General features: G+C 44.6%; 1 protein-coding gene across 1 annotated transcript; it reads left to right on the forward strand.

Moving 5' to 3' along the window:
* Positions 1 to 3,477: 3,477 nt before the first annotated feature.
* Positions 3,478 to 4,380, forward strand: LOC148378440 (janus kinase and microtubule-interacting protein 3-like). Its single transcript, XM_088367920.1, has 3 exons — positions 3,478 to 3,626; positions 3,747 to 3,812; positions 3,874 to 4,380. Exons 1-3 carry the CDS (start codon positions 3,594 to 3,596, stop codon positions 4,000 to 4,002), a joined length of 228 nt encoding a protein of 75 aa, XP_088224046.1. The 5' UTR covers positions 3,478 to 3,593; the 3' UTR covers positions 4,003 to 4,380.
* The last annotated feature ends 9,120 nt before the right edge of the window (positions 4,381 to 13,500 follow it).

Genomic DNA, 13,500 nt, shown 5'->3' on the forward strand with positions numbered 1-13,500 from the left:
CCTTTTTCTCGCTATCGTTCCTCTCGTCGATTCATCGTGAGGTGTCGCTTCAGTTTGTTCAGAGAGATGTTTGCTTCCGCGCCCGCAGGTCATCGAAACATTTTACGGCTACGACGAAGACGTGTTGGTGGACTCGGACGGATCGTCCTTGTCTTTTCACACCGACAGAACCCCCGACACGGAACCCGAAGAGGTAGCCCGCCATTTCTGCCAGCGTATTGGCACCAAACATTCCTCTTCAGCCTGGAATCGGACTCGTCTTTGCGTCGCGGGTGCTTTGTCGCCGGTCTGACTGATTCTGGTACTAGTGCTGTGTTGCATTGGTGTGTGCATGAAGAGGCGGAGCTTCGCTACCGCCAGCTGACGCAAGAATATCAAGCGCTGCAACGAGCCTACGCTCTGCTAGCCCAGACCAGCGAAGGGGACTACGACGCCGAGAAGGAGATCAAGGTGGCGCCCCTTCCCGCAACCCCCGGCCGGGTCGCAGCCTCCCCGTTCTCACCCAGCCTCGGGTGTTCTCTGGTCTGAAAGGAGGAGGAGGAGCCTCCCTCCTCCTCCTTTCAGACCAGAGAAAAGCTGATGGTAGAAATGGGTCACTATCAAAGCAGAGTAGCAGATCTGGAGTCAGCGCTGAAGCAACAAGGACAGGTAAGCTCATCAATGAGCACACCTTTTTCTCAGACAAAATAGCTACATTCTTCAGTCACTCATCCGTCTGGCATTACTGGACCGACCAACCCCCCCCCGAACGTGGCTGGGAAAATGCGGAGAAAAGCAAATGTCATTTTCCAGTCAACCAAAGAATTTGTGGATGAAAATGACACAACATTCCAAAGCTGTCCACGCGTTTGTCTCTTCTAGAATGTCAAGTGGGTGGAGGAGAAGCAGCTGCTGCATCAGAGCAATCAGCAGTTGGCCGAAAAGGTGACGGAAAGAAAGGCGCTGGGCGGAGTCGCTTGGCGTCACACCTGTCGGGAAGCCCCGCAGATGAGGTCTGACTGTCTTTTCAGGTCAGGCGGATGGAGGCGGAAGAAGCGCGTCTGAAAGAGCACATCCAGGATATCCGAGACCAAAACGAACTGCTTGAGTTCCGCATCCTGGAGCTGGAGGTGGGAAGACTCGCACAAGCGTGTTGAGGCCAGAGATGTGACGGACGGACGGACGGACGGACGGATGCATGCCTCTGCCTTTCAGGAGAGGGAGTGGCGCTCCCCCGTCTTGAAGTTTCTGCAAGTCCGTTTCCCAGACGGCCTCAGCCCTTTGCAGATCTACTGCGAGGCCGAGGGCGTGAGCGTACGTAAGGCGTCCCTCGCAACCCTAACCTTAACCCTGACTGCTTCGACACCACTGACTGGGACTTGTTTAAGCAGGCAGCCACCTACAACGATTGGACGGACATAGAGGAATATACTGACTCTGTTACCTCTTACATCACGAAGTGCATCGATGATGTGACTTGCTCGAAATCCGTCGTCACTCGCGCGAACTGGAAGCCGTGGCTGACGGGGGCTGTCCTCAGACTGTTGAGGGCCAGGGACAAGGCTTTCAGAGCAGGGGATGAGGCTGGCTTGAGGACAGCGAGGGCCGACCTGTCCCGAGGCATCAAAGAAGCGAAGAAGGCGTTCTCGTGCAAGGTCTCCACCCACTTCAAGGACAGCAAGGACGCACGTAGCCTTTGGCGGGGCATTCAGACCATCACGGACTACAAGCCCGCGCCGAGGAGCTGTGAGGGCGACGTCCGTCTGCTGAACGATCTGAACCGCTTCTTTGCTCGCTTCGACGCCCAGAACGGCACTTGCCCGCTGAAGACCACTCCCCCCCCACACGAGCAGCCCCTGCGCCTCTCTGCCGACGGTGTGAGGAGGGCGCTTGCCGCTATTGACACCCGTAAGGCGGCGGGCCCTGACAACATCCCGGGTCGAGCGCTGAAGGACTGCGCTGGGGAGCTGTCGGGTGTCTTCACGGACATCTTTAACGTTTCCCTGCAGCAGGCCATCGTCCCCTCGTGTTTCAAGGCTGCCACCATCGTTCCTGTGCCGAAGAAACCTGCACCGTCCTGCTTCAATGACTACTGCCCTGTGGCACTGACGCCCATCATCATGAAGTGCTTTGAGCGGCTGGTCTTGGAGCACATCAAGTCCGTTCTCCCCCCCACCATTGACCCTTTCCAGTTTGCGTACCGTGCCAAGCGGTCCTCTGAGGATGCCATCTGCTCTGCCCTCCACTCGGCCCTCACCCACCTGGAGAGAAAGGACTCATATGTGAGGTTGCTGTTTGTGGACTTCAGCTCTGCCTTCAACACCATTGTGCCGCAGCGACTCATCTCCAAACTCGACGAGCTGGGCCTCAGTACCTCCCTCTGCAACTGGATACTGGACTTCCTCTGTCAGAGGCCTCAGGTGGTGCGTGTTGGCGACAAAATCTCCGCCAGCATCACGCTGAGCACAGGGGCCCCCCAGGGCTGCGTGCTCAGTCCATTGCTCTTCACCCTGCTGACGCATGACTGCACTGCGACCTACAGCGACAACCGCATAGTGAAGTTTGCTGACGACACGACTCTGGTGGGTCTCATCACGAAGGGCGACGAGACTCGGTACAGGTCAGAAGTTGACCTTCTGACCACGTGGTGCAGGGACAACAACCTCCTGCTGAACGTCGGTAAGACCAAGGAAATCATTGTTGACTTCCGGAAGGGTCACAAAACACACCTGCCGCTGATCATCGACGGTGCTGTGGTGGAGAGGGTGAGCTGCACCAAGTTCCTGGGGGTGCACATCAGTGAGGACCTCTCCTGGTCCGCGAACACCTCGTCACTGGCAAAGAAAGCTCAGCGCCGCCTGTACTTCCTGCGGAAGCTCAGGCGTGCATGTGCTCCTCAGGCAGTCCTGTCTACATTCTACCGTGGCACCATTGAGAGCGTCCTCACCAGTTGCATCGCTGTCTGGGGTGGTAACTGCACTGAACAGAACTTGAAGGCCCTGCAGCGCATAGTGAATACGGCTGGTAAGATTATTGGTGCTTCGCTTCCCTCCCTGAAGGACATTTACACCTCCCATCTCACCCGCAAGGCAACCTCGATTGCCAGAGATGTGAGTCACCCGGCTCACTCTTTGTTTGACCTTCTGCCCTCTGGGAAGAGGTACAGGAGCCTGCGCTCCCGCACCACCAGACTCGCCGACAGCTTCTTCCTCCAGGCTGTTAGGGCCCTGAACTCGCTACCCCCTTCTGCGTAGCGTGCGGCACTGTTGCGCTATTTTCGGGAATGTCTGCTGTACGCGCACTTGCTCTTTTTTGTTTTTTTCTTTTTGTGCTCCTCTTAATTATTTATTTATTTATTTATTGTTGTGTTATTTATTCATTATTTATTCGGCACGCTTTTGTTATACTTGTTTAATGTTTGTCTGTTGTGAGCCATGTCTTGTCACCGTGGGATAGGGGGGTACGAAATTTCGGTTTCTTTGTGTGTCTTTGGCATGTGGAGAAATTGACAATAAAGCTGACTTTGACTTTGACTTTGACTTTGAACCCGAGGTCCCAGAACACCTTACATTGCTCCTTGCGCCTTTCCCCCGGACATCGTCATCAGTGATCTGATGAAGAAGCTGGACATCCTGGGCTATAACGCCGTAAGTGTATGTCGAACTCCTTATGTTCGCACTCCACGAGACTCGGCGGCTCAAATGTGACTTTTGGAAGGCTTTGCGCTGAAAGAAGCTTGTTGACGCTGTGCCTTTGGGCTCTTGCAGAATCTCACCAACGAGGAGCAGGTGGTAGTGATTCACGCCAGGACCCTTCTCACCCTAGCCGAGAAGGTAACGCGCACGTCCACGCACGCTCTCGCATTCTGCTTATGTGACAGCAGCCTTTCCTCAGTGGTTAGAATACATCAAAGTGACCAAGTCAGCACTTCAACAGAAGATGTTGGACATTGAAAGTGAGAAGGTAGACAGACACGCGACATCAGCCAAGGGGAACTCCGGCAATGTGCCCCAACAATTCTGACCTTGAGCTGTGCTAGGATATGTTCTGCAAGCAGAAGGGCTACCTGGATGAAGAGTTGGACTTCAGGAAGTGTTCCATGGACCAGGCTCATAAGGTAAGCCGCCCTCAAATCTCCCGCCGGACCACTGATGGACGAGGATTGCGGCCCAGAGGATCCTGGAGCTGGAGGCCATGTTGTACGAGGCGCTACCGCAGCGGGACTGCCCCGCCACGGACGGCGAAAAAGCCAGCCACGCTGGCGTGAATGACGTGCTGACGGCGGATCAGAGAGAAGAGCTTAGGAGCGCCGTGGACCAATGGAAGCGAGCCCTGATGTGCGAGTTGAGGGAGCGCGACGCTTGCATCCTCCAAGAGAGAATGGATCTGCTGCACAGCGCGCAACAGGTAAGGGCCCAAAGCCAGCCCGGCACTTACTTGCACGCTTACTGGCTTTTGAATGCCACTTTCCATTTGTCCGTCCTAGAGGAACAAAGAGCTGAAAGAATTCATCGAAGCTCAGAAGAGACAAATCAAACAATTGGAGGAGAAGTTTCTGTTTCTCTTTCTATTCTTCTCCTTGGCCTTCATTCTGTGGCCCTAACACCAGCTGGTGAGTGAGCTCCAGCGGCACGGCACTCGACACCTCCGATACACTGCCAGCCGGTCTCAGACGTTGGCAGACGCTCCGATGCCAACGTATACCCCCCGCCACGGTGACAGAGGCACCGCGTCACACCGGCGCTCATCCAATCAGAAGGCAGGAAAAGCAAATTCACATGCAGGGCACTTTTGAACCAGAAGAGAGCGCCACAAAAAACGGTTGTTGCCCCAAACGCGCACTAAAAAGGGTCAGAATAACAAGAGTCCCACTGGCCAGCCGGGGCCACCCGTCCAGCTGTTTCTTCAGGGGGGAAAAAAATTGGAGTCACCGGTGAGTACATTTTGCATTTAGCTCTGCTTTTCTGCTTCTGTCTTCAAGTGTGTGGCATCCTGCGATCAAAGATTCAGCCAACCCCAAAGCGGTTGACCTCAACGTCCCACCACCATGCCTACCAGAGCAGGTGACGTGATGCTTTGGACATCCTTCCGTCTCAGATGCCCAAAAGTACTCTTTGCCACATCTGCGGCAATACGGTGTCTTTTCAAAGGTGCAAATAAATCCAGCGTGGGCGGAACACGCACGTCTTCGGTTTTTCCCGCTTTGTTTGTGTGACAGCTGTTGTGAAAATTTTATACAAATAAAGTTGTATAGTACAGGTTTGGCCAAGCCGCAACTCCCGAACCGCATGCGGCTCTTTTATGTTCATATCAACATTTGTGTGTGTGTGTGTGTGTGTGGGGGGGGGGGGTTGTGCGTGTTGGCTTCACTTGAGTTCAATTTGGTATTTTGGTCAAAAGCGCATGTGGTGAAATTCCACAAAGTAGGATGGGCAAACACATTTCTTTAAACTATGAGTGTCAATTGGGCTCTCGAAATGGCAGGGAAAAGATGCACAGCAAAACGAAAATACGTAGATGAACACAGGACGTTTTAATCAGAGTGGGAAAGTTTCTATTTTTTGTTGAACGTGATGGCAAACCATTCTGCCTGATATGTCAGACCTCAGCGCATTTCAAAGATTCAAATCTTCAGCGCCATGCACTTCAGCTCACTCCATGCTAACATTGATCAGGCGTCGAACCCGCATCATCATGCTTAAGAGGTGGCCATGCTAACCAGTGCGCCATTATGTCAACGCATAATAACTAAGTCTACTGGTCAAAACAGCGGTTACTATATGACGTCGCTACGTCGTGGTCACGTGACGCAGACAAGACGTCAATGGACGTGGGCAGAGTTAACTTGTTTAAAAGGGAGTAGGCAGAAGAAATATTTAATTTATTTAAATCTATTTTGAGTGCACACCATTATGCCAATGCATAACAACTGTAAATCTACTAAACAAAACAGCGGTTGCTATATGACATCTGCCACGTCGTGGTCACGTGACATACGTGACGTCGATGGGCGTAACTTTCGCCGGAATTCAAATCCGCGGGGAGAGTTAACTTGTTTAAAAGAGAGTGGGCAGAAGAATTATTTAATTTATTTAAATCTATTTGGTGTGTGCGCCATTATGTCAATGCATAACAACTGTAAGTCTACTAAACAAAACAGCAGTTGCTATATGACGTCTGCCACGTCGTGGTCACGTGACGCGGACGTGACGTCGACGCCTACTTTACATCCCACCGATCACAGGACCCCTCGGCTGCATAACCGTGCCCCCTTCCCAACCAATCGGATTTGCTATACGCGAAAACGACGCCAATGGAAAGAGCTTCCGCCCAAATTTAAATCCGTGGGCGTGGCTCGCAGCAGGAAGTAGGAAAATGGCGGCGATGTTGACAAAGACACAGCGGATGGTAACATACGACTAACAAGAGAAATATTTTTATTTTCTGCTTGCAACTGGACCGTCCAGAGCGTACACGGTAAGTACAACTCATCGTTTTTAAAAAGAAGTACTTTTGTTGCCCTGAAAAGCGAGTGAGCGTGGCGTTTGTGGGGGACGTCGAATTTCGACGATTCTTTCTGGTCAACGGTTGTAAATGATTGTGTTGATTAAAAAAGAAAACTTGATGTAACTCTACTTTTAACTGCCGTTTCAGATAGATTTGGAATTGCATCACATCCAATTTTGCCTAGAGCGTACACGGTAAGTAACACTCGTTGTGTTTAAGGAGATTTACGTTTGTAATAGCAGAAGTGTAGCCGCGTTGCGTTGTACGTGTGAATGTTGGTCCGGGCGAAATGTTAATGTTTAATTTCATTCCTTTAGGTTCCACGGTGTTTGTTGGCTGCAAGTTTTCCACTGCAAGAAGAGGCTCATATCATTGACCAGGAGCGAGCTACAATGGTGAGTAGCCATAACATTTATGTTAAACACTTCCTATTTCATGTCTAACAGTACTTGATTTAACAAATAACCATAAATAAATACAGTGTGGGCACTGAAGTTAACATATGTGATTATACTGCCTAATCTGTCACCGAGTAGATTGTTGCAAAGTAATATAAGATCCAAAGTTGTAATTCAGAATAGTTTTCAAAAGAAGGCCATTAGAATTATATACAAGTCTGATTACCCTGAACAAGCTATTAATTAAATCACAAATTCTTCAATTCAAAGATTTGGTAGATTATCAGACAAATAATGTCTAACAGTAATTGATTTAACACATCACGATAAGTAGATTGAGTGTGGGCACTCTCAAGTTAACATATGTGATTATACTGCCTAATCTGTTACAGAGTATGTTGTTGCCAAGTAATGTAGAATAGATCCAAAGTAGTAATCCAGAATAGTTTTGAAGAGGCCATTAGAATGATAAACAAATCTGATTACCTTGAACATAATAACAAGCTAAGTGTTTAATATGTCCTATGAAGTCAAAATTGGGCACCATCATGTGGTGAAATTTGGAATTGCATCACATCCAATTTTGCCTGGGAACAAACAGATTACATAAATCTTAGTTTTGAATAAGCCACTCCTTCTCAAACAAGTAAACTCTGCCCATTTTGCGCAGTAGATGTTCTGTTAATATCTAGTATTTATACAAAGTCATAATTTAAATTGCTTTCAACCTTCATTCATCGGTTCAACCAACATTACTCGCTCTTATTACCAACTTGTATTGATTTAACTAAGCGTTTAATACTTCCTATCAGGTCTCAAATCGAGATTTGGCAAAATACAATTTCAGCAAATCCAATTTTGCCAGGGAACAAAAATAGATTAAATAAACTAAATAAGTCCTCTTCCCATTAAATAAATCAGAAAAGTCTGTCTTGTAACCAGTCCTCTTCAAACAAGTAAAGTCTGCCCATTTTGTGCCGTAGATTTTGTGTCTATGCCTAGTATTTAAACAAAATCATAATTTAAACGACTTCTTTCCTTCATTCACTTTGGAAATTTGGAATTGCAGCAAATCGAATTTTGCCAGGGAACAAAAATAGATCAATTAAACTAAATAAGTCTTCTTCCCATTAAATAAATTAAAAAAGTCTGTCTTGTAACCAGTCCTTTTCAAACAAGTAAAGTCTGCCCATTTTGTGCCGTCGATTTTGTGTTAATGCCTAGTATTTATACAAAATCATAATTTAAAGGACTTCATTCCTTCATTCACTTTGGAAATTTGGAATTGCAGCACATCAAATTTTGCCTGGGAAGAAAAGTAGATTAAATAAATTTAATAAGTCTTACTACTTCCCATTAAATAAATTAAATATGTCTTACTTGTTCCCACTCCTTTTCAAAACAGTAGTTTAAAACGAGGGCCCTTCACTCAATCTTTAACCTCAACCCCGCACGTTGTGTTGTATCTGTGAATGTTGGTTGTGGCCAAATGATAGTTTTCTTTCATTCGTTTAGGTTCCAAGAAAACTTGATGTAACTCTACTTTTAACTGCCGTTTCAGATAAGCGGGTATTACGTCGCAGTCATGTGCCGCGGATATGACGTAATTGCCCGAACCTCCGATTCAAATCTGTTGGCGCGATGGCCGTGAGCCACTGAGCAGCGACGATTATCAACAGAAATATCTTTATTTTCTGCTTGCAACTGGACCGTCTAGAGCGTACACGGTAAGTAACACTCATTGTGTTTAAGGAGATTTACGTTTGTAATAGCAGAAGTGTAGCCGCGTTGCGTTGTACGTGTGAAAATTGGTCGAGGCGAAATGTTAATGTTTAATTTCATTCCTTTAGGTTCCACGGTGTTTGTTGGCTGCAAGTTTTCCACTGCAAGAAGAGGCTCGTATCATTGACCAGGAGCGAGCTACAATGGTGAGTAGCCATAACATTTATGTTAAACACTTCCTATTTCATGTCTAACAGTACTTGATTTAACAAATAACCATAAATAAATACAGTGTGGGCACTGAAGTTAACATATGTGATTATACTGCCTAATCTGTCACGGAGTAGATTGTTGCAAAGTAATATAAGATCCAAAGTTGTAATTCAGAATAGTTTTCAAAAGAAGGCCATTAGAATTATATACAAGTCTGATTACCCTGAACAAGCTATTAATTAAATCACAAATTCTTCAATTCAAAGATTTGGTAGATTATCAGACAAATAATGTCTAACAGTAATTGATTTAACACATCACGATAAGTAGATTGAGTGTGGGCACTCTCAAGTTAACAGATATGATTATACTGCCTAATCTGTTACAGAGTATGTTGTTGCCAAGTAATGTAGAATAGATCCAAAGTAGTAATCCAGAATAGTTTTGAAGAGGCCATTAGAATAATAAACAAATCTGATTACCTTGAACATAATAACAAGCTAAGTGTTTAATATGTCCTATGAAGTCAAAATTGGGCACCATCATGTGGTGAAATTTGGAATTGCATCACATCCAATTTTGCCTGGGAACAAACAGATTAAATAAATCTTAGTTTTGAATAAGCCACTCCTTCTCAAACAAGTAAACTCTGCCCATTTCGCGCAGTAGATGTTCTGTTAATATCTAGTATTTATACAAAGTCATAATTTAAATTGCTTTCAACCTTCATTCATCGGTTCAACCAACATTACTCGCTCTTATTACCAACTTGTATTGATTTAACTAAGCGTTTAATACTTCCTATCAGGTCTCAAGGCAAGATTTGGCAAAATACAATTTCAGCAAATCCAATTTTGCCAGGGAACAAAAATAGATTAAATAAACTAAATAAGTCCTCTTCCCATTAAATAAATCAGAAAAGTCTGTCTTGTAACCAGTCCTCTTCAAACAAGTAAAGTCTGCCCATTTTGTGCCGTAGATTTTGTGTCTATGCCTAGTATTTAAACAAAATCATAATTTAAACGACTTCTTTCCTTCATTCACTTTGGAAATTTGGAATTGCAGCAAATCGAATTTTGCCAGGGAACAAAAATAGATCAATTAAACTAAATAAGTCTTCTTCCCATTAAATAAATTAAAAAAGTCTGTCTTGTAACCAGTCCTTTTCAAACAAGTAAAGTCTGCCCATTTTGTGCCGTCGATTTTGTGTTAATGCCTAGTATTTATACAAAATCATAATTTAAAGGACTTCATTCCTTCATTCACTTTGGAAATTTGGAATTGCAGCACATCAAATTTTGCCTGGGAAGAAAAGTAGATTAAATAAATTTAATAAGTCTTACTACTTCCCATTAAATAAATTAAATATGTCTTACTTGTTCCCACTCCTTTTCAAAACAGTAGTTTAAAACGAGGGCCCTTCACTCAATCTTTAACCTCAACCCCGCACGTTGTGTTGTATCTGTGAATGTTGGTTGTGGCCAAATGATAGTTTTCTTTCATTCGTTTAGGTTCCAAGAAAACTTGATGTAACTCTACTTTTAACTGCCGTTTCAGATAAGCGGGTATTACGTCGCAGTCATGTGCCGCGGATATGACGTAATTGCCCGAACCTCCGATTCAAATCTGTTGGCGCGATGGCCGTGAGCCACTGAGCAGCGACGATTATCAACAGAAATATCTTTATTTTCTGCTTGCAACTGGACCGTCTAGAGCGTACACGGTAAGTAACACTCATTGTGTTTAAGGAGATTTACGTTTGTAATAGCAGAAGTGTAGCCGCGTTGCGTTGCACGTGTGAAAATTGGTCGAGGCGAAATGTTAATGTTTAATTTCATTCCTTTAGGTTCCACGGTGTTTGTTGGCTGCAAGTTTTCCACTGCAAGAAGAGGCTCGTATCATTGACCAGGAGCGAGCTACAATGGTGAGTAGCCATAACATTTATGTTAAACACTTCCTATTTCATGTCTAACAGTACTTGATTTAACAAATAACCATAAATAAATACAGTGTGGGCACTGAAGTTAACATATGTGATTATACTGCCTAATCTGTCACGGAGTAGATTGTTGCAAAGTAATATAAGATCCAAAGTTGTAATTCAGAATAGTTTTCAAAAGAAGGCCATTAGAATTATATACAAGTCTGATTACCCTGAACAAGCTATTAATTAAATCACAAATTCTTCAATTCAAAGATTTGGTAGATTATCAGACAAATAATGTCTAACAGTAATTGATTTAACACATCACGATAAGTAGATTGAGTGTGGGCACTCTCAAGTTAACAGATATGATTATACTGCCTAATCTGTTACAGAGTATGTTGTTGCCAAGTAATGTAGAATAGATCCAAAGTAGTAATCCAGAATAGTTTTGAAGAGGCCATTAGAATAATAAACAAATCTGATTACCTTGAACATAATAACAAGCTAAGTGTTTAATATGTCCTATGAAGTCAAAATTGGGCACCATCATGTGGTGAAATTTGGAATTGCATCACATCCAATTTTGCCTGGGAACAAACAGATTAAATAAATCTTAGTTTTGAATAAGCCACTCCTTCTCAAACAAGTAAACTCTGCCCATTTCGCGCAGTAGATGTTCTGTTAATATCTAGTATTTATACAAAGTCATAATTTAAATTGCTTTCAACCTTCATTCATCGGTTCAACCAACATTACTCGCTCTTATTACCAACTTGTATTGATTTAACTAAGCGTTTAATACTTCCTATCAGGTCTCAAGGCAAGATTTGGCAAAATACAATTTCAGCAAATCCAATTTTGCCAGGGAACAAAAATAGATTAAATAAACTAAATAAGTCTTCTTCCCATTAAATAAATCAGAAAAGTCTGTCTTGTAACCAGTCCTCTTCAAACAAGTAAAGTCTGCCCATTTTGTGCCGTAGATTTTGTGTCTATGCCTAGTATTTAAACAAAATCATAATTTAAACGACTTCTTTCCTTCATTCACTTTGGAAATTTGGAATTGCAGCAAATCGAATTTTGCCAGGGAACAAAAATAGATCAATTAAACTAAATAAGTCTTCTTCCCATTAAATAAATTAAAAAAGTCTGTCTTGTAACCAGTCCTTTTCAAACAAGTAAAGTCTGCCCATTTTGTGCCGTCGATTTTGTGTTAATGCCTAGTATTTATACAAAATCATAATTTAAAGGACTTCATTCCTTCATTCACTTTGGAAATTTGGAATTGCAGCACATCAAATTTTGCCTGGGAAGAAAAGTAGATTAAATAAATTTAATAAGTCTTACTACTTCCCATTAAATAAATTAAATACGTCTTACTTGTTCCCACTCCTTTTCAAAAAAGTAGTTTAAAACGAGGTCCCTTCACTCAACCTTTAACCCTATTTATTCACCTTCTAGGCTAAGTGTTAAAGGCTAAGTGTTAAAGGCTAAGTGTTAAAGGCTAAGTGTTAGAGGCTAAGTGCCAGAGGCTAGGCGCCAGAGGCGAGTTTTTGTGGGCTGAAGTTTTAGTGGGGTTAGTGTGAATACAATCCAAAAGAATACAACAGAATACAATACAATAGAATATAATACATAGATTAAATTATATAGCTCTTACTACTTCCCATTAAATAAATTAAATACGTCTTACTTGTTCCCAATCCTTTTCAAAAAAGTAGTTTAAAACGAGGGCCCTTCACTCAACCTTTAACCTCAACCCCGCACGTCACATTGTGTTGTATCTGTGAATGTTGGTTGTGGCCAAATGATAGTTTTCTTTCATTCGTTTAGGTTCCACGGTGTTTGTTGGCTATGTTTTCCACTGTCAGAAGGATGAAAATACAAAGTACAACGCTTGGACGTGGGCGAAGGCGTCACCGGTGAGTCCTTCCTTCCTATTTATTTACCTTCTAGATGCTAGAGGCTAAGTGTTAGAGGCTAAGTGTTAGAGGCTAAGTGTTAAACACAATACGAACAACACAACGATACTGCACTGAACAACACGATACCGCACTGAGAAACACGATACCGCACTGAACAACACGATACCGCACTGAACAACACCATGCCGCACTGAACACCATGCCACACTGAACAACACCATCCCGCACTGAACAACACCATGCCGCACTAAACAACACCATGCCGCACTGAACAACACCATGCCTCACTGAACGACACCATGCCGCACTGAAAGACACCATGCCGCACTGAACGACACCATGCCGCACTGAAAGACACCATCCCGCACTGAACACCATGCCGCACTGAACAACACCATCCTGCACTGAACAACACCATCCCGCACTGAACAACACCATGCCGCACTGAACAACATTATGCCGCACTGAACATTATGCCGCACTGAACAACACCATGCCGCACTGAACAACACCATGCCGCACTGAACAACATTATGCCGCACTGAAACACACCATGCCGCACTGAACAACACCATGCCGCACTGAACAACACCATGCCGCACTGAACAACATTATGCCGCACTGAACAACACCATGCCGCACTGAACAACACCATCCTGCACTGAACAACACCATTCCGCATTGAACACCATGCCGCACTGAACAACACCATCCCGCACTGAACAACACCATCCCGCACTGAACAACACCATGCCGCACTGAACAACATTATGCCGCACTGAACAACATTATGCCGCACTGAACAACACCATGCCGCACTGAACAACAC

Source organism: Syngnathus floridae, unplaced genomic scaffold, assembly GCF_059516105.1.
Source record: "Syngnathus floridae isolate MCC-2025c unplaced genomic scaffold, RoL_Sflo_1.0 HiC_scaffold_45, whole genome shotgun sequence".
In the NCBI taxonomy this organism is placed as follows: Eukaryota; Metazoa; Chordata; class Actinopteri; order Syngnathiformes; family Syngnathidae; genus Syngnathus; species Syngnathus floridae.